This window comes from Echinops telfairi, unplaced genomic scaffold (assembly GCF_000313985.2).
Source record: "Echinops telfairi isolate 266 unplaced genomic scaffold, ASM31398v2 ScPeMD7_16;HRSCAF=60, whole genome shotgun sequence".
NCBI classification, from domain to species: domain Eukaryota; kingdom Metazoa; phylum Chordata; class Mammalia; order Afrosoricida; family Tenrecidae; genus Echinops; species Echinops telfairi.
This window is the reverse complement of record NW_022103913.1, coordinates 4,128,737-4,155,511: the sequence shown is the minus strand read 5'-3', so window position 1 is coordinate 4,155,511 and position 26,775 is coordinate 4,128,737. Positions and strand designations below refer to the sequence as shown.

At 38.4% G+C, this 26,775-nt stretch overlaps 1 protein-coding gene across 5 annotated transcripts in view; it reads right to left on the bottom strand.

The window, feature by feature from the left end:
- The window catches only part of XRN1 (5'-3' exoribonuclease 1), a 160,164-nt gene that overhangs the window by 30,951 nt on the left and 102,438 nt on the right, over nt 1-26,775 (bottom strand). For all 5 annotated transcript variants that reach the window (XM_045287476.1, XM_045287478.1, XM_045287479.1 and 2 more), the window contains exons 26-32: nt 24,784-24,873; nt 24,297-24,432; nt 15,915-15,971; nt 15,654-15,786; nt 13,877-13,946; nt 11,379-11,586; nt 5,468-5,563 (exon numbers count right to left, since the gene is read on the bottom strand). In XM_045287476.1, the coding sequence (XP_045143411.1) occupies nt 5,468-5,563; nt 11,379-11,586; nt 13,877-13,946; nt 15,654-15,786; nt 15,915-15,971; nt 24,297-24,432; nt 24,784-24,873 (790 nt within the window). The remainder of the gene's footprint in view (nt 1-5,467; nt 5,564-11,378; nt 11,587-13,876; nt 13,947-15,653; nt 15,787-15,914; nt 15,972-24,296; nt 24,433-24,783; nt 24,874-26,775) is intronic.

Genomic DNA, 26,775 nt, shown 5'->3' with positions numbered 1-26,775 from the left:
ATTTCTTGTATTATATATTTATCTGTATATGATTTAATAGTTCATTTCTTGTTATATATCTAATTATCTTTATAAATAAATATATTATCAGCAATTTGGTTTTATCTCTCTAGAGAACCCTGTCTAACACAATGGAAGAGGATTTATGTGAGGTGGATTCTGAAACATCTTTAAATTGAGGTGATGGTGGGACAGCCAGCTGGAGATAATGAATTAGATCCTGACTGAAGTTGCAACTGGAGATAAAGATTGGGTGATAAGTAGCAGAGAGGGATGCAAAAGCCACCAGTGGAAAATATGGAAAAAGATGCAAAATTAAGCTGGTGTTATATTTCAAGGAAGTCTCCAGGGAAATGTTGTAAGAGAGTAAACATAGAAGTTGGATAGGTAAGAGGGGCTCAGGGTAATGCTTCCTTTTAGGGCAAGCTCAAAAAACCAAACTCACTGTCATTGAGTCAATACCAACTCATTGTAACCCTTTAGGACAGTGGTTCTCAACCTGTGGGTTGTGACCTCTTTGGGGGGTCGAATGACCCTTTCACAAGGGTCACCTAAGACCATCGGAAAACGGAAAACATATTTCCACTGGTCTTAAGAATCAAGACACTGCTCTTCTATTGTTTCCTGGCGGGTCCGCCCACATGCAGATACACGCACAGAAGAGGACCAGTGTGAAGACTGTTACCTATGCTACACTATGCTTCAACACAAAATTTTGTTTATTTGTAATTAGATATAAATATTTCTAAATAAATAAAATTACATATTGTTTTTGTGATTAATCACTATGCCTTAATTATGTTCAATTTGTAACAATGAAAATACATCCTACAATATCAGATATTTACATGACGATTTATAACAGTAGCAAAATTACAGTTATAAAGTAGCAACGAAAATAATTTTATGGTTGGGGGTCACCACAACATGAAGAACTGTATAAAAGGGTCCCGGCATGAGGAAGGTTGAGAACCACTGCTTTAGGACAGTGCTTTAGGACGCACCTGTGCGTTTCTGAGACTGCTACTGTTTATGGGAGGAGAAAGCCCCATCTTTCCCCTGAGGATTGCCAGTGGTTTCAAACTGCTGACCTTGCAGTTAGTTTAGTGGTTGCAACATGCAACCACTAGATCTCCAGGAGTCCTTTTAGAACAAACTTCCTTGAAAATAACTGTATTCTCTAATTCTTCTTCTCCTCTTGTTTCTTAAACCCATTCCAATTAAGTCTTTTATTCCCATCACTGCAGTGAAAGTACTCTTTGCAAGGTTCCATTGATCTTCCTGTGCTAACGCTATGACTGAGTCTCATATTTCATCTCAATTGATCTACCAACAGCATTTGGCACAGGTGATCGCTCACTCTGCACTTGCATTTAGAATGCCATGCTCTCTTAGTTTTCTTTGTCTACTTGGTTGCTACTTCTTTGTCAGTTTCACCAATTTTTGTGTGTGATTCTTTAAAGACAAAATGCTTAAAGCTCAGTTATTGGACCTGTTCTGTATCTACACCTATTTCCTTGTTTTAAAGTAACATACACAGGTTTTTGATCAAATTTGTCCAAAATGGAATCCTTGATCTTTACCAACAAACTATTTGGTCTGAAACATTCCCCATTTCAAATAATAACAACTATTACTCTGACATTAATAGACACCTCCTCTAGACCCTCTCTTTCTCTTTCAGGGTCATATCCAGTTCACCAGCAGCTGGAAATGTATATGTTACAAAATGCTAAAAATGTCACCAACTTCTACTACCTTGGTTCAATCAATATCAACTCTCATCTGATAATTTCAGTAGTCTTCTCACTAATTTGTTTCTACCCTGTTAAATTTGTATTGTCCAGAGACTAGGCAGAGTAATTCTGTTAAAATGTACATCAGATCATGTCCTTCCCTTGCTCAAAATCCTACATTAATTCTCCATCTGATCCAGAGTAAAAGCCAATGCCCAAAGACCCCTAGGGAGTCTTTCTATTATACTGATATGTCATGGTTGTAGTTTCTTGATCGATTGCTCATTCAAATCATCAGCCCTAATAGGCTCCTTGTATTCCCTTGAGAATGCCACACAGGAACCCCAGCAGGACCTCTGAATTTGCCTGGAGTCTTTCCCATTCAAATACCCAGAAAACGAACTCATTTAACTCATATCTTTGCTCATATGTCACCTGATAATTTCAGTAAAAAGTGCAACACATAATTTCCCCCACCCCAATTCCCATTTCTTGAAAAATTTCTTAAATGTATATATATTATCTTCTATTATATATTCTGTTATAGGGTGACCATGAGTCAGAATCGACTCAATGGCATTATTTTGTCATTGTATCATTAATTTGCTGATTTATCTTGCTTATGATGTCCAGAAGACAAATTATACAACGTCCAGATTTTTGCTTCATTCACTGTTGTTTTCATTGCACAGAACAATATCTGCCAAATATATTAGACAATCTCCTGCCACTTTTAATTTAATACTACAGTATCTCTACTCTCCTTGTTGGCCCTGAGGGGTTTATCTATCCCGGATTCCCCGTGTTGCAGGCTCTTATCTGTAGCAGTGTGCATGCTCTGGTCTAATCCAACTTGTACGGTAGAATTGAGGTCATGCTAGTGGGGTGAAGGAAGCACCAAAGAGCTAGAGGAAAGTTGTATGTTTCATCGGTGCTATACTGCACCCTGCCCAATGTCTTTTTCTAGAGTTTCTGTCCTCTAGATCTAGGGGCACCTTCCCAGGAACCTCTGTGGAGACCTCTTTATGGGGGCCTTTGAAGATACTTTTTCCATTCTACAAAGTTCCCTCTTTACTCTGTCTCCCCTGCCCTGGCCTCTGAGTGGCAAGAACCTTTTGTCTGAAGCCCCTTCAGCAGTGTGATGATCCCCTGGGCCCCTCCATCTACACTAACATAGCTGACTTTTGCCAGTAACTTGTGTTACTGGAATGGCAAAAAAATAGAATGGTGGGGGGTGGGGGGGGGTGGAGGGGAGGTTCAGCAGCTTCTTTCTAGTCTTTGCTTATACTATTGAGAAAAGTGAATAAAGGTTTAATTATTATTTTCACTTTGGTTCATTGTCCTAACTGACCAACTCTGCCCTGGTGGCAAAGTGATTACATTTTGGACTGCTGACCAACCACAAGGTCAGCCGTTTGAAACCACTTCCATGGGAGAAATACAAGGTTTTCTGCGCCCATAAAGATTTAAAGCTCCTGAAACTACCCAGAGGTGTAGTTCTATTCCATTCTACAGGGTTGACATGGATTGGAATAGACTCAATGACAGTGGTTGTTTTTTTTAGCTTCTATACCTGGGTATGATAGTTATGTTTTTTGTGCCAACAGGCACCTGTAAGAAGATATGGGTGGAGTGTCAATCAGGTCACAATTTGATGACCTCTTTTGGTGGTGCAACTCGAGCTAAATGGCTCTCTGAAGGCCAGACCCTCTCTCTTTCTGCCTTTACCTTCCTGTTGATGAGCCAGGTTGAGACCTGAGTGAGCCCTGTGATGTGGCTACCACCACTGGATCCACACAATTCTGCACCCACCGGCCTGTGGTCTTCCTGCATTCTGCATCATTGCATGTGGCTGTGTGAGTCTGAAGAGGGACTTAAGGACTAGTATCGGACTTATGGACTTGAGTTGGACTGGACTGGGATGTTTTCCTGATATATAAAGCTCTTTCTTACACATATATTAGTGTTGCTGGATTTGTTTCTTTAGTCCACCTGGCCTAACACACTGGGAGAGCAACTCTCTTTAGCTCAGTTCTTGACAAATATTAGAATAAGTGAGGAGCTATTTTTTTAGGCTGAGTTGAGATGATAGGGCAGTAACTAACAAAAATTCTAGTAGGAATTCTTTCTGTTTTCTTCTTCCTTCCTCTTTCTGTCTGTAATAGCATTTCTTTCCTCTTCTTTATCTTTATCAAGGAATATGATTTTCTGTATTCAGATTTAAAGATAATCAATTGTCAATAGAAACCTATATACTCTAATAAAAATAACCCCCAAACCCACTGCCATTGACTTAATCCTAATTCAGAGGGACCCTGTAGGACAGAGTTGAACAGCTGATGGTGCCCAGCTATTAGAAGTTACAGTATCTGTCCCCACCCCCAGCCAGTCCTGGGACTTTCAGGCTCGACTCAAGTGGAGTCCCTCTGGGACTTGGGGGTACAGTGAATGGTATGACCCTTTGCAGGGCATGCCTACACAGTAGGGTATGCTGGGCCCCTCTAGGGTTTTCTGTATGGGCTCCAATAAATTTCTTCCCTTTTGCTTTAAAAAAAAAAAGAAGTTATAGTGTCTGGGGTCTTAAAGGCTTGAATATAACCAATCAACCATCTAGCTGGGAAGCAACAAAGCCCACATGGACGAAGCATACCAGTCTGTGTGATCATAAGGTGTTGACAGGATCAGGTATTGGGCACCAGAAGGTCCAAAACAATCATACTGATGCGAACGAGGGGAGTTGGAGTGAAGACCCAAAGCCTATCTGTAGATAATTGGACATTCCCACACAGAAGGGTCACAAGGAAGGGACAAGCCAGTCAGGGTGCAGTGTAGCACCAATGTGAATCTCACATTCCTCTAGTTCTTTAATGCTCTCCCTCACCCCAATCCCCTACCCCCACTATTATGACCCCAGTTCTACCTTACAAATCCAGCTAGACCAGAGCATGTTCATTGGTACAGCTAAGAGCCCTTGACACATAGAATCCAGGACAGATAAACCCCTCAGGAACAGGAATGGGAGTAGTGATACGAGAGGGTAGGGGGAAGTGGGGATAAGAGGGGAGGAAGGGGTAACCTATTGCAATGATCGACACTTACCCTCACTCCCCACCCCCAGGGGGACAAACAACAGAAATTATGGGGCAGGGAGGCAGCGGTTGGCATAAAATATTAAAGTAATAATTTATAATTTATCAAGGGGTCATGAGGGGTTGGAAGGGAAAAAAGAAGAGCTGATACCAAAGGCTCAATAAAAAGTAAATGTTTAGAAAATAATGATGGCAACATATGTACAAATATGATCAATACAGTTGATGTATGGATTGTTATAAGAGCTATAAGAACCCCCAATAAGATGACCTTTTAATTAAAAAAAAAAAAGAGAGTTGTAAAAGCTCCCAATAAAATGACTTAAAAAATGTCTTGAGAATTTAAAAATTAAAAATGTAGTTATTATAATTTTGAAAACAAGTTGGATAAAACCCACAGAATTCAGAGAAAAATTACCTAAATTTCTACTCATATATTCAACAATTATATATATGACAGAAAAAATATATACAAACTTATGGTAAATATGATCCTTTTATTTTATTTTTATTTATTGATTAATTTTTTAATGGTCCTTTTATTCTTATGAGAGTGAAGAAAATAAATCATTGGATGCTTAAAAGAGAAGTATGAAAAAATTATTCTCGGAATGAACTGCCCTTCAAACAAAGTGAACTAACCTTCTCTTGAATAGTTGGCTGAAAGTTCTGAACCTTTCCAGATCCTTGTAAGGACTGCCAAATGTTGCAAAATTCATCATCTTCTTTAGTAGATACCTAGCAAAACACAAATTCATAAGGATACCAGACACGAAGAAATAAAGATTAAAATCAAATAATTTATTCTTGACCAAGTGGGATTCATACCAGGGAGGCAAGGATAGTTTAACATTAAAAAAAAAACAATCAATATAGTCTACCACAAAAACAAGACAAAACAATAAGAACCACAGGATCATATTAAGAGATGCAAAAATGGCATGTGACAATATCCAATACTCAATTCTGATAAAAACAAAAACAAATATATATAAACAAATATATGAATAAATTTTAAAAATAGAAGGGAAATTTCTCAATTAATAAAGGCATATATAAGAAACCAATAGCCAATATCACGCTTGAAGGAAAAAAAAACAGAAAACATTTTCCCTGAAAACAGGAACTAGACAAGGGTGTCCCTTATCACTATTCTGATGCAACATTGTGCTGGACGTCTTAGCCAGACCATGACAACAGAAAGAAATCAAGGGAATAAAACTGGGCAAAGAAGTTTGGCAGATTATATGATTTTCTATGTAGAGAACTTCAAGGACTCCCCAAAAAGATGGTTGGAAACAACTGAGGAGTTTGGTAACAAACAAATACCAGAAAAGAGAGCTTCAGACAGACATCAAGAAAACGATACCATTCACAACTGCCACACAAAAGAAGAAACACCCAGGAACAATCCTAACCACAGAAACAAAAGACCTGTAGACAGAGAACTCTAAAACATTACAAGAAACCAAAAGAGACCTACACAAATGGAAACATATCCATGTTCATGGATAAGAAAATATCAATAGTACCTAAAACAATCTACAAATATATTGCAATTCCAACCAAATCCAAAACTCATTTTTAAAGAAATGGAAAAACGAATTATCAACGTCATATGGAAAAGTTAGAGGCCCAGGATAAACAAAGAACTTCTCAAAAAGTAAAATGGAAGGCTTTGCACAACCTGACCTCATGATCTACTACACAGCCACAGTAGTCAAAACAGCTTGGTACTGGTACAATGATAGAAACATAGCTCAATGAAACAGGATAGAAAACCTGGAAATAAAAGCATCCACCTACAGGAAACTGTTTTTTGACAAAGGACTTCTTCAACAGATGGTACTGGAAAAATTGAATCTCCATCTGCAAAAGAGTGAAACAGGATCCCTACCTTGCCCCATGCACAAAAATGAACGCAAGATGGATTGGAGACCTAAGTGAAACCCCTAATTATAAGGATCATCTATGAGAAAATTGAGACAAGCTTAAGGGCCCTAAAGCAGGACATACACAAACTTTCAAATATGATAAAGGAAACACATACAGTGGAAGACAAAATGGATGACTGGAACCTATTACAACAATTATGGACATCAAAAGACTTCATTAACAGGGTAAAATGAGAGCCCATGGATTGGGAAAAAATCTTTAGCAATGACACAATGGATAAGAAAATGGTTATTAAAATCTATAGAATTCTGCAACACTTCCTGTGCTAGGCCAGGTTGTCTAGAGAAACAAATCCAGTGACATTCATCTATGTACAAGAAATTATACTAAGAATTATATTAAGAATTAACTTTATATATCAAGAAGTTATCTAAGCCCAGTCCAACTCAAGTCCCTAAGTCCCTCTTCAGTCTCATGTACAGCATGGTGAACTGGGAAGCAGAAAGATCACAGGCCATTGGGTACAGAGTCATGTGAATCCAAGGTTGGAGGGAACATGGCAGGGCACTGGCAGCTCTCAGGAGCTCTGAAAGCAGAGTTGCAGTGAAGTCCCAGCAACGAAGAAGACCAAGTGGCAGAGAGAGAAAGCATTTGTTTGCCTTGCTCCTATACAAAAGTCTTATGATATCAAGGAGGTATCATCAGACTACAACTTCACTGACAAGTTTAACTCTACCTCTAGCCAGGGGTACCTAGTTAACATAAACTCTTAAGTATCATACCTCAATAAGAAAAAACAAAGCCCAAACAAACAAGTAACCTAAATATGGGTAAAAGACATGAATAGATAGTTCACAAGGGGTGACACTCGAATGATTAACAAACACATGATGAAATGCTCACCAAGCGGGAGATGCAAATCAAAACAATAATGAGCTATCACCTTACACCCATCATGATAGCTCAATTAAAAAAACCCTCAGAAACGCAGAACAACACATGCTGGAGAGGGTGATAAGAGAGGGCGATCAGAGATTGGAACTCTTGTACCCAACTGGTGGACTTATAAATATGTACAGCCATTGTGGAAAGCAATATGGCAATATCTAAAACAACTGGCAGTAGAAATACTATAAGAAACAGAACATGAACCGATGAACGTTCTCCCATGTTCATTGCGGCACAGTTCACAATAGCAGGAAGCTGGAAAAAAATAGCACAAAGCTGGAAATAGCCCAAATGCCCATCAGAAGAAGATTGGAGGACAGTGGTACATACACACAATGGAATACTATGCATCCCTTAAAAATGGTGAAACCATGAAAAAATTCATGACATGGATAGACCTGGAAACCACTATGCCGAGTGAAGTTAGTCAAACACAAAAGAACAAATAATCTATGAGTCCACTACTATAAGGATAAACACCAAGATGAAGGCAGGCTTCTTTTCTTAGGTCATGCATCTTCTCATCTGGTCTCCTAAGCAACAAGGTACAGTTGCCTAGTGCCCATGAACTATATCAACCCCCCTCGCCCTTATATGTACATTTTAAAAACCACTTCAACAGAGCGGGTTCAGTTTCTTGTGACGTGGGGAAAGGGAGAAGATCATTGCTGCCATACAACATTGTGCTAAGGACACCCCAAATCAACAGACACCCCTACAAGAGTGATTAATAAGCAAACCTTACTGAAAATTCAAGTCAAGTTAGGGGCAAAAGAGCATGCACATCTCAGAAAAGGCAATTCCACTTATGTTGGTCAGCAAACCAAGTAGAGCAACCTTCACTGGGGGGAAAAATGCTTAATAATACTTATATAGAACTCCAAGAAAGAACACACCCATTACTATGTTCCCATTGGATCTACCGTAGTTACTATCCAGCCCTTGGTGACCCAGGCTGTGTGTTTTAGACTATTCAGACTGTAGACTTTGTCCTTCAAGGTGTATAACATCCTTCATTGGCCACACCAAAAGGATTCAAGGTGGAAATAAGTGAACTGGGCTTGACCTCAAACTCACCTGTAGCAGATTGAAGGAACCAATATTCTCAGTTAGATTTAGGCTGAAATGCCCTAGTGCAGTGGTTCTCCACCTGTGGGTCACGACCCCTTTGGGGGTCAAATGACCCTTTCACAGGAGTCGCCTGATTTATAACAGTAGCCTAAATACAGTTATGAAGTGACAACAAAAATAATTATATGCTTGGGGGTCACCACAACATGAGGAACTGTATTAAAGGGCCGTGACAACAAAAATAATTATATGCTTGGGGGTCACCACTACATGAGGAACGGTATTAAAGGGTCGCGACATTAGGAAGGTTGAGAACCACTGCCTTAGTGTGAGAAAAAGCAGAAGACTGCCATCCTAAGGTTATAGAATTGGTGGTTGTTGAAGTTTGGTTTGGATCGCTTGCTTTGAGGCTGCCCAATGAATGGTGGCCTGAGACTACCATTTATTTACTGTTTTAATGTTCTCTTTGCTTTCTGATAACATGTATTTTATTAGTCTGGTGGGCATTTTTCTGCTTTTGAGAATGAGTGTTATTGAAAGTTTTGCCCTATTACCAATCCATAGTTTGTGTAAATAGTGGCTAATTATTTAAGAGTTTCATCTGTACAAGTCATATATTCATGTACTGTAGTCCAAAGCCAACCTATACTTGTTAATTTCCTTTTCTCAGCAGTGTTTTAAATTCTACACCATTGGTTAAATTAATGACACTACCAATAGAATTACTTGATGCTCAGGGGCGTGATTTATAATGTTCTCTGTCATAAAATGATAACGATGTCTCTAAAGTGAATCAGAGATATACATGAACTATATATGAGTTTATATATGAATGGATATGGGGCTTGCATTTAATTCTAGCCTCAATCTGTGAACAATTCGTTCTATGACATGATGCTACTTGATACTCACATTCATGAATGGCCACTGAAGATATGGGTGCTATACCAAAATGTAGTTAAGAGACCAGATGGTGTCCAACTATCACAAAGAACAGTATCTGAATTTTAAAGGTTTGTTTTCAAAGAGGTAGCCATCTAAGTGAGGTATCAACTAAGTCCTTATGGAAGAAGTACACTAATCTGTGTGACACCAGGATTGTAAATAATAAAATCCAAATCTAAATCAGGGAATGGTGTCAGAGCTTAAATCCTGAACATCTTGTTTGCAGAAGGCAATGGATAGATGGTAGAAGTCCAAAAATCCTTTTGCAGGTGTAGTATTAAATTAAAAGTGACAATGAGGGAGTGGGGTGCCAGCCCCACCCACTGCTTGAACTCACTGGTTCAGTAATACTACTTCTGGGTTCAGTAATGCACAATTGTACGGTTGAGATATAGAAGTATTATATTAAAGTCATCGAGAGCATGAGAGATAATACAATAATACAGTCAGACATATTACATGGTAGCATTGCTCACCTCCGCCCCGCTTGGTGGTCCTCGTGGGGGGAACCCGGCTGCCAGAGCAGGAGCCGCCTCCCTCGCGGGAGCAGCCCTCCCGTCCATCGCCCTCATGGGAGCAGCCCTCATGGGAAGCAGCCCTCCTTTCTCAGCCGCCCTTTGCCAGCCACCCTCCCGAGAGCCAGGGAGCCTCCTTATTTATTGCTAACCACGCATCATATTACTTTAGGGGGATACATCACAGCATCATGCATCACAGAGAGGGGCAATACAATTCACAACAACCTGCGTCATAGGGAGGGATTGCAACATAGGCAATACAAGCAATAGGAGAGGGATGACCTAGTCATCTTAGAGTGGTCCTGGGCTTGCCTTTGGGCACTGCTTTGAGGGAACAATAACAGAAAGGAATGGGCCCTATTTGTTGTGGGATAAGCAGTGGTGTCTGCTTGATTTAGACAGCTGATACCTCTCTGTGAGAATGACTCCCAATCCAATCTTGATAGTTGATGTTAGGGAGAATAACCTCTGACCTACTTTTGCTGCCTAGTGAACAATTATTCTCAAGCTAAGTCTAGCATATATTTTGGGGAGACAACTTAAGAGAAATCCCTCTGTTCCTCACATGCAGGGTCCACACATGAATTAAGCCTCTGGTCAATCCTTTCTGAACACAGTCCAGGGATGTGTGAATAGCTTTACTATCAGATAGAGAGCACTGTAAAGTCGATTATGGTAAATGTGGTTAGGTTAAAAAGTAATGCTTTCTCATTTAATCTCCCCTTTAACCTATTTTAAAGTTGTTTCCATTTTTAATATTCTTTGCTTTCTTTTTGATAGTTTTTTGTTTTGTCTAGTCCTTGCTATTTATTGTTGTTGTTATTTGTTTGTTCTGTATGAATTTCTGAATATGAAATCCGAGAGAGGGAAAAGGGGAACTAACAATAATGAGAAGAAAATGTTCTGAAATTTATTGTGGTGATTGCACAGTTCATTTTAGTATGACTGAATGAGTAAAATGTATGATATGTGAAGTATATAACAACAAAATTACTTTTTTAAAGTATTGTTTAGCTTATGAGAATGAAAAAATACCAAAATTGACTTGGCCCAAACATCTCACATAAAGATTAACTAGTCAAATTGGATTTTTAACTAGTCATTAGTCAATTATGCTTACAAAATATGCTCGTGATTTGTCAAGGGGTCGAGAAATACTAAAGACAGGGTCTTACTTGCGTGGGAATAAAAAGCGACTGAGGGGAGTGGTTGAGGCCTCCCAAATGCCCAGAGGAGGTTGATGAGCTGGAGCTAGAATGATCTACAGCTGGTTGTGGCTTCACGATGGCTGTCAACTTCTGACTCCCGGTTTCAGAGCGGCTCCCGTGAGAAAGGTTCACTAAGGCACTTGTTGGCAATCGATAACCTCTACCAGGTAAGCACCTAAAAATATATTATCAGAGTCAGAGGATAATAAGACTAGATGAACTAGGGACCAGAAGAATACAATAATTTTACGTGTGGTGGGTAGGGAGCCTTGGTGGTGCTATAATCAAGTACTTAGCTCCTAACTATAAAGTTGGCAGTTTGAACCCACCAGTGAAGGGGTCCTCAAACTTTTTAAACAGGGGGCCAGTTCACTGTCCCTCAGACCCATTGGAGGGCCGGACTATAGTTTAAAAAAAAACTATGAACAAATTCCTGTGCACACTGCACATCTCTTATTTTGAAGTAAAAACCAAATGGGGCAAAAACACCCGACCGGCGGGCCGCATGTGCCCCACTGGCCGTAGTTTGAGGATGCCTGCACTAGTGGCTCCAGGGAAGAAAGGTGGCAATCTCTTCCCCAAAAGATTACAGTCTAGAAAAACCTATTTAGCAGTTCTAATTGTCACATGAGGTTATTATGAATCAATTCAGCCGTACCCATCAAACAATTCCATCATCAAAATGAAAAATCATTATTTTTAATTCAGCAGAGGAGCTTGAATTCAAAGATCTGAATGTATACATGATAAATTTCTGAAGTTTCCTTACAAATAAACTATTCAGTACTTATTAAATGGGAACAAAATCAACCTAACAACTAAAACTTGTAGAGATGTAGGTGTATGATGTATGTGTGCCTGCTTGCTCTGGTGGAGTGTAACAGCATACCATATAGCATACCACAAGTTACAACTTAAGAGCTGAGTCTAACTGGATATTTTTTAATTCAATGGTGAATTTCTTTTTTAAAAAATTGCGGCTTGTACAGTCAGGACTATGAAAGTACAGAGAACGCCCATGTGTGCGCCCCTTCTAGCTGCAGCTCAACCTATGCAACCAGGCAAGTGTTACTTTTTCTTTCTTGATCACTAAATGAATTCGGTTCTTTGAAATCCTCATGATCCCATCCTAACATTCTGGGGTCTTGGAGTTGGGAAGGCTTAAGAGATAATTACTTGTATTTCTTTTTTTTTGGCTCCAATAAAAGCATTAGATGTTAAAATAAACATTCTTTTGTCAAGTGCTTTCAATTCTATCAACTAATTTTTTTCTCTGAGAATATAATTTTCTTATACTGCAAGACACTGTAAAGCAGAATTAGAAGAAATCTTTATCAAGTTGAAGATTTCTAGAATACCTATTTTTATATGTGAGGATACACATACTAAAGATTACATTATAAAAATGGATATGCTATAGGTATACAATTTTCACACAGCCCTCTATTATACAATGTTTCAAACAGTTTGTGGAAGAATGGAATTAAAAGATAATGAAAATTTTCCATAACTTTTGGAAGCCCCTCCTTTTTTTAAGCCCTTACAAATATTAATCAAGATATTAATTGAACTATGATGGAAAAATATACTTAGAACAAAATTAATTATCTTAAAATATGTTTTTGAAAGTTTTAACATTATAAATAAACATTTTCATGTAAAATCAAATGTATGATCCAAACTGCTACTGCTTTTGAAGAGTATAGACAAGAAAGGCACTAGGTAAATAGGTATATCCCCGCTGCAAGGTGATCAATTGATATAAGGACTGTGCTGGTTGTTACCTGCTGTAGAGCTGACTCCGACTCATGGAGACCCTGAGTATACCAGCTGAGGGTTAGAATATTTCTGACTCACTTACTCAAGGTAACACGAACTTTAGTGGTAGGGATGGTGCCTTGCCTCTCATTCTATCATGATCTATTCTCCTATAACTTTAATCTTTTTTTTAATTGAGTGCATTGCCAAAACATAGTCCAGTTTTACCCATAAGTCCTTGCATAGTGTGGATATGGCTTTTCTCTCCTACTCTTGCCATATGTACTCCTGAGGCTTAGTTCCTGGAGTGGGTGAAAATGCCCTTCCCTTACACATGCGCCCTCCCTTTCCCGCTTCCTCCTCTCTCCCCTGGTTAGCTATCACTCATTCTCCAAGGCTCATCTCAAATATCACTTCAATACGCCTGGTATTTGTATAGTAACCTGCATTTCTCTTTTCTACCTTTGAAACATTTTAATCAAGTAATTAATATTGCAATCAGCCACTTAATTATCTCCCTCAAAGAATAAAAGTTTCATAAGACTACAAACTATGTTTGTTTATTTCACAGTTATGTCTATAATACAAAGTATATAATTAGAAGTCACGTTTGGGATGAATCAAGAAACAAGTAAAGAAGACAATGTAAAATATAACCACCATCTGGATATATTCATAAAGTGCAGTTACCTCTTGGAAATACAAACCTTATTGTTAAACCCCCAGGAAATTCTTCATCAAATAGTACTTCAAATAGTATATCTGCTTCTCTATTAGCTGTTAAAAGAGAGAGGGAGGAGCATGAGGGAGATTAAAATCCATGATGAAAAATCAGCAGCATGATGAAAATTTTTTGGAATGCTCTAAAGCATTTATTTTTAAAATTTGTATAAAATATTTGGAATGTGAAAATGGCATCATCATCATAATAAAATGACCACCATGTAGGTTAAGAAACAGAAAATCAATATTTTGGAAAAAACATCTTGTCCCCATTTCCTCACTACATAACTACAATTTTGAATTCTATATTTATGATTCCAGTACTGTTCTTTAAGGAGGCTGGTGTTGTGGGTTAGGTGTTGGGCTGCTAAGTGCAAGGCCACGGTCCAAACCCACCAGCCACTCCCTGGGAGAAAGAAAAAGCTGTGTGCTCTCACAGAGATTTACAGACTTAGAAACCCTACATACTATGTTTGGGAAAGTTAGCCAAAGCTTTAATAGAAAAACTCCTGTCCTTCATCATGAAAATGCTCCTGCTTATTTCTTTCATCAAACTTCGGGGAGTTTCCATGAAAAAACCATTACACATCCACCTTACAGTCCTGATTTGGAGCCTCTGACTTCTTTTGGCTTCCTAATCTTGGGGGAAAATAAAATTTTAAAGACACTCATTTTTCTTCCATTAACAATGTAAAAAAGATTGCATGGACCTGGGAAATTCCTTGGACCCCCACACAATTCATTAGAGATGGTCTAAACTACTTGCAATGTGATTGTGCTTATGTTGAAGAAAAAAAAGTTTACATTTTATCCTTAATTCCATATTTTTCCATGAACTTTCTGAAGTCCCTTCAAACTTGTGGGATTCACTTATCTGGATTTATTGAGTTTAATAAAAATTCCTTATTATTGGTATTTATTTTGGGAATTTTTAAAGAGATTTAATTGGATTTTAATTGGATTTTTGTAAGCCAAAAGGAATCATTTCCCTGATATGTCTGTTTTCTATGCACAATCTAGTTGTATCAACAGAAGTTTAAATTAATATATAAATTTAATTTTTCAATTCTTTTAACTGTAAATAAACTTGCTTGTTTTTTTTCTCCACAGAAACAAAGAGGTTACAACCTTAAGATAAATAGCCTATCTTTGTTAATGGGTAACATAGTTGAATAGGTGTTGTTGGTATAAGGGCCTTTGGCTCAGCTGCAACTCAGAGCAACCCCAGGTGCAACAGGGAAAACACTATCCGGTCCTGTCACATCCTCACAATTGTTATGTTTGAACCCACTGTTGGAGCCACTGTGCCAATCTATGCCATTGAGGTTCTTCCTCTTTACCACTGGCTCTCTACCAAACAATGATGGCAAATATACACATGAAAAGATTTTCAGCCTTTATTACAGAAATAAAATTAAAATTATAATAAGGTAATTCTCTGAGCAAGAGTCAATGAAAGATTCAGAAGGTGCTAAAAACTTCATCAAAATTTAGTCGATCTTGTTAAGGCCTCATAAAATTGCAATGTGGTAGATACGACTCTACAGATTCTCAGCAGATCTTTCTCAACTTCCCTTTTCATATAATCACTTTCCAAATTATTACACAAAACAGAAAAGAATTTTTTTCCTGAAAATATAACTTCAAAACAAAATAAAACTAGTATTGAAAGGATTCATTCCCCCCCCTCCCCCCGCCGATTTGTAGTTGCTTTTATTACTATAAATGCAGTTAAAGCCATGTCAAGTATTGCGATCTTACCTCCTTTAATTCCTATAATGGTGCCTCGAAGACCAACGGGAACTGAAAAGTTCTCTCTCACGTTTACCACTCGGTCAAATAGATGAAATTCTGCATCCCGATCAGGGATGACTCCATGCTGCTGTTCTAAAGGCTGAAGAGAAGAAAGCTATTCATTCTAAATTGAGAGAAAACATTTATACTAAAATATTAAAACCAATTTTCTCCCTTTATATATTTTCAAAGTAAAAGCCACTGTGAATTCTTTGGTATGGAACTTACTCTGTACAGCAAATGGGGCTTCACTGTCACTCGGACCTTCTTATTATTCTTTCTTTGCTGAGAAAATGAAAGAAGCATTTAAATTATTTTCTAATACACAAACAAAACATTAAATTATTCAAGTACTTTTATGCCTGAATTTGAAGAGCAAAGGAAAGTCAATTTTGAAGTATATTTGAAATTTCTGCACAAACAGCCCAAAACTATAAAATGCATGCTGCCTAGATACACTTTTAAAAAGTTTTTTGCTACACTATTACATATAGAAAAATGCAAGATTTACATACTTATAATTTTTGACTTATGTATTTGGAATTATGGTTTAGTGGATCTTTATACAGTGAGCATTTATGTAATCACACTCAAGTTCAAGAAAAGAAACCAACTGTTCAGCTGTTGAATTGATTCCAACTCGTACAGACCCTATAGGATAGAGCAGAACTGTTCCCTTGCTTTTCTGAGACTGGATCCTTACAGGAGCAGAGCCTCATCTTTCTCCAGCAGAACAGTTGGTGGTTTCCAACTGCTGACCTTGTGGTTAGCAGCCCAATGTGTAATCACTACACCACCAGGGTGCCTTCAGAAGTTTCCTATTATGTAGAAGAGCACTTTAAAATTTTTAGCCAGAAATTCAAGGACCTAGCCCACCAAGACTCCTTGAATTCATTACCATGTATATAATATTTTAAAATGCAGATCTGATCCTTTGTGTCAGGAGTAAGGTTATTTTGGAGACAGGTGGCAACCTGAGAAAGAATGTGGGCATTGGGGGAGGAGAGGTTCCTTTGTTGTATTTAGTAATGTTTCCTTTCTTGAAGCTGAATTTGGTTTTTTATTTAATTCAAGGGTTTTTTACTCCTAAAATAGTACAATGGCAACACAGATTAGCATTAAAGAAAACAAACCAGATATATAATTAATGATTTACAAAAATATTGTGGAGTTGCAGATACATACATATAAAAATTAAGATAGCATTCATTTAACAAGCCCTTGCCTTCAGAATCCATTGTAAAATTGCCTTTGAAGTTTTGTTGTTTGAAAGCAAATTGAAACTCAAAAGAATTTCCTCTATTTTGCCACTTGGTTAGTTCTGTGAATGCACACTTTAACGACTCTAATTATCAGCTTCTTTTCATCTTTTCATAAGGTAGAAACAATATTATTTGTTCTAATAACACAAACATAATTTATAAACATTGAAACAAATACATTTTATAGTAAATTTTATTTAATAACAAAATTGCTAGTATTTTATTTTCATAGCAGACATTTATAGCTGTTGGAAATGAGTACAAGTTACAGAGTGCATAAAATATAGAGTTCAGATATACTTATATCCTGTAAAATGTTTCAGTCTTTTAACAGTCATTTTCTTTCATTATATAAAGAGTTCATTTATTCTTCCAACAAAGGTCCTTTTATGAAGACAAGATATTTCCCACCACAGCAGAACAGAAGAACTAAGAGAGTACAACTGGTGTCCACTGACATGAGCAAGCAAGAAGAAATAATTGGGACGTTAAAAGTGGGAAAACTCCGAATCAAGCTTAAACTCAGAAGTACTGTGCCTGGATATTATTTAGTGAAAAAACAAAAACAAAACTCTATACAATATAATACATCACTTGGCATTATTACAGTATAGTGCTTAAGACAACATAACAAGCAAACCTCAGGCAAATGAATCACTTGGAGAACTTTCACAGTATGTCTCACCCCCAGGTACTGAACGCCAAGTTCTAGCTCTGGCTACTCAAAATATGGTTTGTTAGTCTGGGTACATTATGGTACTTTGGGAGTGGGGTACTGGAGAAGCAAATCATAAGATGGAGAGTAGATGTTTGTTTGAACTCTCCCTTATGGTAGTTGTTTGGGACGGGTCTGAACTAGGCAGCCCGTTTGGACTAAGCTAAAGCAGGTCCAGGCCCTACACTTCCTTCCCTGCCCATCCCAAAGATCAGCAGCAGATGGCGCCAGATAAGATAACGGCCAGATAAGCTAACCAGTGAAACCACATGTTCTGGGTTTGAAGAAAGCCTCAAGGAGTTGATAAGAAATTCTCCCAGTTTCCAGACCCCATATGCTAATTGCCATACATTCCTCACCACTCCTTTAAAAAGCCTAGACCCCAGCTGCTGAGTATGACTTCCCTGACCTGTAGGCCTGGGTCACAGATCCTCCTCTGGGAGCTCCCCGACCCGCTAATAATGCTATTTCTGTTTCTGCTCTCCATTGTCCTGTCAGTTATGTCTGTCTTCCTTCCTGTTCCTCAGTTCCTCTTTACAGTAGTTTTTCTTCTGTGTCTAGCCAGAGGTCAGATAAAGCCACACTGTTTACTTGGTTGTTTTCTGGGAAAAACATGGGAAGTATGAAAATAGAAAGTTTGTAAGCCCACTTGCTTTCAGCCATTAAAAATTGATCTTTAGATGGAGTTAGGCCACACCTGCAAAGAAAGCCTTGAAAAGATAGGCCCCACCCAGTGCTTTGGAGTACTCAGGAAACAATGGTCTTTGTCAGAAGCTGGAAAAAATCTGGAACCATGAAGAAAACTCTTCTCTGGGCCTGACCGTTAAAGGGAGCTTGTTGGCAGGCTGAGAGGATGGCTAGGTGACCACCTGGATCTACTTGTTGATTAGAAGTGGGAGCAATGCAGCAATAAAGAGATGGGTTGAGTTTGGCCACTGACACTGGTTTACAGGTAAAAAAAGATGAGAGGGGGTTGACTGGTCTAAGGTTTATGACCTAGCACGAGGGGGCTAGGCTTGTTGAGTATTGGTGAGAGCCCATGGTCTAAAGGCAAGGCGACCAATGGGCACCCTGTGGAGGCTGAGTGAGGCAGCCCACGTTGAGTTGACCAGAACCCGACTAGATGGAGATTTTTGAGCCTGTGAACTGGTGCATATTGTTGCTGATTTATGGATGGCCTGTCCGGATTTGACTTTGCTTATGGATGTGGACTTCACAAGGTTCCAACTGGAATGAAGATTTCTTCATGTGGAAAAATATGATTGTCTCCTCAGAGAACTGGGTTGATGTAAGTGGGCAGTACATAAATTGGATACTCAAAATTGAGGGGATAAAGGCATGAAGTGGTTGGCTTACAAACTTTCATAGGTGGGGGTACATATTCACAGGATTATAGGATTAAAGTGTAAGTGTTACTTAATTGCAATTGTGAGACGAAAGAATGATGTACAGGTGCCAAGTTGGCAAGGGGTGGATTGATTGAGTTAAAGTTTATTGTGCCAACCTAGCCGATAAACATATGTGGGGTTAAATTGAAGGGCGGAGAGATAAATGGCTTAGTGAGCCTCACTTTTCTAGTTCTCAGGTCTCTTGCTTTCTGATGGTCGCACCAGGGTGCAGCTGCCTTTGCCAGTTCCTTGCTTCAGCTGGCAAGGCTCACTTCCTTCAAGACATCCCTGAGAAGCAGCATGGACCTACCCCGATGCAGCCCTGGGTGCTGGAGTATCTTTGTGGAGACCCCTGCCAGCGCTGAGATGCTGACACGTTCACTGATTGAGCTTTCCTCCTGCAGTCGGCATCACTGAGTATGTTTTGTGAGATGGAGGGGAACTTTGTGGATTGGTGTTGGACATAGGGGCTAATATTGGACTTGTGGGCTTGGGCAGCACGGGGTTGGGATGTTTTCTTGATGCACACTTACCCTTTATATAAAACTCTCTCTTATATGTATGAGTTTCTATGGATTTGTTTCTCTAAACTACCCAGACTAATACAGATGGACACTGAGCTAGTTCCAAATTCTGAATCTTAAGCCCTACCTTAGGCTTCCTGACTCAGAATTTATATTTTAACAAGTTCCACTGGTGAATTCTTTGCATATAAAGTTTGAGACACTCTATCAGAATTCTGATAATAAGCTAAGAATTAGGAGCTGATGCCAGGGGCTTACGTGGAGAGTAAATGTTTTGAGAATGATGATGGTAATGAATGTACAAATGTGCTTTATACAATTGATGTATGTATGGATTGTGATAAAAGTTGTTATGAGCCCCCAATAAAATGATTTAAAAAATAAATAAACAGAATTATCTAATAAAAAAGTTACTGATACTTTTAATGATAACCCTGTACCACACAAAAAAAGCTTAAATTACTGGGGAAACAGATCTATGTGCATAAATTTATAGGTTTAGTATTAAGGTAGCAGATGGGTATTGGGCCTCCACTCAAGTACTCTCTCAATGCAAGAACACTTTGTTCTATTAAACTGGCATTCCACGATGCTCACCTTCCTGACACAATTGCTGAAGACAAATGGGTGCATAAGCAAATGTGGTGAACAAAGCTGATGGTGCCTGGCTATCAAAAGATACAGCATCTGTGGTCTTAAAGGCCTGAAGATAAACAAGTGGCCATCTAGCTAAGAAGCAACAAAGCCCACATAGAAGAAGCACACCAGCCTGTGTGATCACAAGGTGTCGAAGGGATCAGGTATCAGGCATCAAAGAACAAAAAATCATATCATTGTGAATGAGCTGGAGTGCAGAGTAGGGACACAAAGGTCATCTGTTGGCAACTGGACATCCCCTTACAGAAGGGTCATGGGAAGGAGACAAGCCAGTCAGGGTGCAGTGTAGCAATGATGAAACAGTACTTTCCTCTAATTCTTAAATGCTTCCTTCCCCGCACTATCATGATCTGAATTCTACCTTACAAAACTGGCTAGACCAGAGGATGTACACTGGTACAGATAGGAACTGGAAACACAGGGAATCCAGGAGAGATGAACCCCTTTAGGACCAGTGGTGAGAGTGGCAATACCGGGAGGGTGGAGGGAAGGTGGGGTAGAAAGGGGGAACCGATTACAAGGATCTACATATAACCTCCTACCTGGGGGACAGACAACAGAAAAGTGGGTGAAGGGAGACGTCGGACAGTGTAATACATGACAAAATAATAATTTATAAATTATCAAGGATTCATGAGGGAGTAGGGTAGGGAGGGAGGGGGAAAATGAGGAGCTGATATCAAGGGCTCAAGTAGAAAGCAAAAGTTTGGATAATGATGATGGCAACAAATGTACAAATGTGCTTGACACCATGGATGGATGGATGGATTGTGATAAGAGTTGTACGAGCCCCCAGTAAAATAAAAATAAAAAGCTTAAATTACATTAATAATGTTTGTTTTTTCAGTATTCTCTCCTTTTATTATCCTAATAACATAACACTTTCAAAATAAAAAGAAATACTCTTAGGCTAGAAAAATCCAGTATCTGCACCTGCTTGACACATTAAGAAGTTAAAAAAAAAACCACCTTCTGTTTTACTCTCTATATACATAGAATTTTTAAACGTTGTAATGAAAATAATAGATTTTTTGGTCTATTATTTCATATGTTCATATATGTATGTTCTCTTTATAAAGGAAGGGAAAAATGTTTAAAGGATTTTAGAGAGCCCTGCTTCCAAATGGGTACAATTAAATTTGGGAGCTTAAAGTTATAAACTATGTTAAATGGAAAATTCACTTCAATATTACTGGAGAAATGGATTTTACTTTACATTGAAAAATAAAATGAAACATAAACTTTTCAACTCTTAGCTGAGTATCAACCACCTTTTAAAATTCGAAGTACAGCCTCTCACCCGTTTTTCCTCAAGAGAAAAAGTATTATCAAGTGGTGATTTTTTTCAGATTAAATTCATAATTCTTGAGGATATGATTAACGAACTCTGATAAGCGTTATTTTTTTCAACAGGTTGTTTATTCCAACTCTTGATGATTCCATGTGTGACTGAGTAGCACTGTGCTCCTCAAGGTTTTCAACAGTTGATTTTCCAGGCCTAGTCTAAGGCACCTCTGGATGGATTCACACTGCAAAACTGTTCCGTTAGCAGGAAAGCACACTTAATGTTTATATCACCTAAGTACTCAGAGCCTTGTTGTGTGCCAGTGAGTAGTGATTCTGATTTGTAAAATACATTGGCCATCAAGTCAATTCCAACTCATAGAGACCCTAAAATGACTCTACAGCAACCTTATCACAAAGAGTAGAAATGCTCCATAGGGTTCCCAAGGCTGAAATCTTTACACAAGCAGATCGATTGGGTTGTAGCTGAGCACACAACCATTGCACCATCAAGACTCCTTAAGCAGAAGTGCCTTTAGGTTTTAATCTATGGGAATAGATCCCCACAGGTGTTTTGTCCAGAAGAGTTGCTGATGGGCTTTAACTGTCAACCATTGGAATCACCAGCTAAGGATTTACCTACTGGGAGGTTCTCTTCACACATTACTAAAGCAAAATAATCAAACCCATTGTGAACGAGTTGGATCCAACATATAGTGACCCTATAGCTCAGAGAAGAATTGCCCAGTTGGGATTCCAAGACTGTTTTACACCTTGGTGGGTTCAAACCACTAACCTTGAGGCTAATAGCTCAATAACCTACTAAGGCACCAGTGATCCTTCTAAACATTTTTAGACACTAGTAATAGTTATCGCAGTCCTGGTTACACAGTGGTTAAGTATTGGGCTGCTAATTACAAGGTTAGCAGTTTGAAACTACCGCCTGCTCCTCAGGAGAACAGACGGGGCTTTCTACTCTTATAAAGAGTTACTAAGAGTTGGTATTGACTTAATGGCAGTGTTTTTGTTTGTTTTTTATAGTAACAGACATACATCATATGTAGAATTTTTATATGTATTTACTCTGATTTTTTTTTTTAATTATAAAGCTACATTTAATACTTTGGGGTGAGCCCCACAGGAATAAAAAACACTGGGAAGGGGTAACCCAGGTGTGGCCCAGGAGGACAGGAGTTACCAGAGTGGAAGGAAGCACAAAAGGGACCCGCTGCAGACTCAGGGCAAAGGGCATGCCATCGGTGCTGGACCTGCGAGCATTATAGGAGGAATGTGAGCCTGGTAGGACTGGCACCAGGCACACAGGAGGAGGGCAAGCGGGTTGGACACTTGAGGCCACAAAGCTACTTTGGGTTCCTCCTTCTTCCCGTTTGTCTTTTCCTGCTTCTGCTGCATGATCTCCGAGTCCCTGTGCTGCGGGCAGCAGCCAGTCATCTCAGCGCTTTCCCTTAACCTTAACCGAGGCACTCTGCTTTTCCATATTCTTCTGGCGGGCAAGCATGCGTCGGTTACCGCAGGTCATGGCGGCGGCAGCAGCTCTGGCCTGCCTAGGTCGTGTCCCCTCGTTCTGTCTGACATTGCTGGTCCCTCATTTGATTTTTGACGATTTGGGAGGTATTATTTTATTCTCATTTTATCATTGGGAAATAGAGGCATGGAAAGGTTCATAAGTCTTTCCTGACAGGCTAGCAGGTAGTAAAAAGAGGGCTTGAAAGTCAGGGAATGGGGAAGATGTCTTCAAGAAAAATCATTTTAATGTAAAAGTAAATTTGAGAATAATAAAAAATATTACCCCATTTTTTACTGCATCAAGATAAGGGATAAAAATAGATAAAATAAGCATGTTCATTATAGAAATTCACTGCTTTTTAAAATAAGACTTGTAAAACAAAAGAGATTATGTGCGATTTAAAAAAACCTTAGAATGAGTTTATATGTCAAAAAGTATATTTCAGAGATAATTCTGCAAGAGTTAAATAAACTAGAAATACAAGGACATAAAATTTTAATGCTATGCTTTCATATATTTCAATACATTTTTATTCATCCCAAGTCCTCAGAAAGTTATTAATAGCTGCTACAAAAGGTTGGATTTTTTTTTGAACTTTTTTTGAATTACTGCTACCCGGCATTTAAATTGGTACTGTCAGAGTTGAGAAGGTGAAGCGAAAGAGGAATAGCCCGGTAGTACCCAGAATGGGAAAAATTATGGGCAAAGCCCTGAAATGGGAGGCTCAGAAGTGGTGTAGTGAGCCCTTTCAGGAGCCTGATTAGAGACTAGTTTATTGGCAGGACCGTGGAAAGCACACACTTTCAAAGTAGTTTCACAGCTCACAACTGTGCTGACAGGTTTGATAGGGTGCCATCTGTGAGCAGGAGTGCGGTACTGCCTTCGACTGTGCTCAAAATCCAAGGGCAAGAGATGTGGGTGCTATGCAATGTGTAACCTGTCTCGCTTTTATAAGAGATTAAGCTTCTAGCAAGGCTCTGGCCTATCATTTTTCCTGTTTCAGGCATCTTTCCGGTTCATTATTGCTTTAAAAATTGGGGTCTGTCCTGGTGATGCTTCCTGGGTCATGCATGAACTCAGCAGAACCAGTTGAAAGCCCTAACAAATTTAAATTCTGAGTTAACCAATGGATCTCAATGATAATTACAGGACATTAATTGGAATTAATTAAAAGAGAAATGCTTAATTGTAAATTAACATTCACACTTAACTTCAAATATCATCAATAATCTTGGTTATTAAAGACTATTACCTTGCACTTTTCAATTTCTTCTTCGATTTTTTCAACAATAGCTGCATCCAGAATTTGTAAATCACAAGAAGAACGAGACAAAGTACTGACAGGATGTCCCTTTAGCCAAGTAATAATCTCTTGCACTTTCTCAGCACTATATTAAAAACAATAACACAAAAGGACTGATACAAACTTTCTGAGGGCTATAAGTTATAAGAAAATCAACTATGTAATTAATGGTTCATCACTAAACTTCATTTTTACTAATTATAAATCTAATATAAAAATGGACATACTACTTCTCAGTAATAAAAATAAATTCCAAAGATTTTTAAAATACTCTTACTGACATGAATAAAATTAAAGATTCTATTAGAACCTGAAGGAAAAAGAAAACAAACAAAAAAACTCAGTAACGTAAGAAAATCTTGGCAAACCAGCTACATCTTTTATTGAAACCACAATTTTGAACCATAAGGCAATAAATATCACAAATTTTACTTACCCATTTTCATTTTCTCCTGGCCAAATGTCATCTTCATAAAACACATCCTCTTGGCTGTTTTTGGCTATATAACTGAATAGTTCTGGAGCTCTAGCCAAACAAACAAAAATAATGCTTTTATAAATATAAAAGGCCACCTTCACATAAGATTGTAATTAAATAATTTATGATCCTAACGACGTATAAAGTATTAAGGATTATTACACAGAATGTGTAAATAAGGGACAGAGAGCAAAACATTTGAAAGTTAATGTATCCATAGATACTCAAAACACTCTCACTGGGTGAGAGAAAAATAATCCTATAACAAGCTTAACTTACTAACTCCTGTTTGATCACAATGGCAAGCAATAGATAAATGCACAAAATGACTATCTTTAGGTTCGGTTTCTAATTTTTATAATAAAGCATATTAAAATATATTAAATGTTTCTTCCAATATTCCTTAAAACTCTGTTTCTCCCAGAATTGTACAGGGCTATTAAGAACTCATAGCAGACTGAACACATTTCCTTATCTTTGCTCCTTCCCAGCCTACTAAAATGACAAAAAAGTATTCAAAAAAGGGCAATAACATATAAAGACACATGAAAGTGAAGCATAAATTTTGATAGCATATATGGTAAACAAAATGTAGTAATATTTACAAAACAGAATACTACTCAGTCATGCTATTACATGGATAAACCTTGAGAATATTATTTTGAGCAAAATAAGTCAATCACAAAAGTACAAACATTATATGATTTCATTTATATGCAATAAGCAAGTATATATAAACAAAAGATTATTAGTGATTATTAGGGGTGAGAGAGAGGGGAAAGTTAAGTTTATGTTTAGTGTGGTAGAACAATTTGAAAAAATAAAGGATAAAAAATAGCACAAAATGAAGAATGTCACTGAAATGGACATGTAGAAATGTTGAGAGGATGTATATTTTGTTATGTATATTTTCACCACAATAAAGCAAATTTAAAAAGTCATAAAAGGAGAATTATAAGGTAAAGTTGAAGAAATTTCCATAGTCAAGGTAGTCCTTGACTCACAATATATTTGAGTTATAATGAACTGAACTTACTAACATAATTTTCAGTTTTTTAAAAACTCATTTTATTGAGGGCTTGTACAATTCTTATCACAAGCCATCCATCCATCCATTGTATCAAGCACATTTGTACATTTGTTGCCGTCATCACTCTCAAAACCTTTGCTTTCTACTTGAGCCCTCGATATCAGCTCATTTTCCTCCTCCCTCCCTGCTCCCCTCTCCCTCATGAATCTTAGATAAATTATTATTATTTTGTCATGTCTTACACTGTCCAATGTCTCCCTTCACCAACTTTTCTGTTGTCCATCCCCCAGGGAGGAGGTTACATGTAGATCCTTATAATCAGTTCCCCCTTTCTACCCCACCTTCCCTCCAACCTTCAGGTATTGCCACTCTCACCACAGGTCCTGAAGGGGTCATCTGTCCTGGATTCCCAGTGTTTCCAGTTCCTCTCTGTACCAAAGTACATCCTCTGGTCTAGCCAGATTTGTAAAGTAGAATTGGGATCATGATAGTAGGGGGAGGAAGCATTTAACAACTACAGGAAAGTTGTAAGTTTCATCATTGCTACCCTGCAACCTGACTGGCTCGTCTCCTCCCTGTGACCCTTCTGTAAGGGGGTGTCCAGTTGCCTACAGATGGGCTTTGGGTCTCTACTATGCACTCACCCTTATTCACAATGATACGAATTTTTGTTCTTTGATGCCTGATACCCGAACCCTTCGACACCTCGTGGTCACACAGGCTGGTATGCTTCTTCCATGTGGGCTTTGTTGCTTCTGAGCTAGATGGCTGCTTGTTTATCTTCAAGCCTTTAAGACCCCAGGCGCTATATCTTTTGATAGCCCGGCACCATCAACTTTTTTCACCACATTTGCTTATGCACACATTTGTCTTCAGCGATCGTGTCGGGAAGGTGTGCATCATGGAATGCCAATTTAATA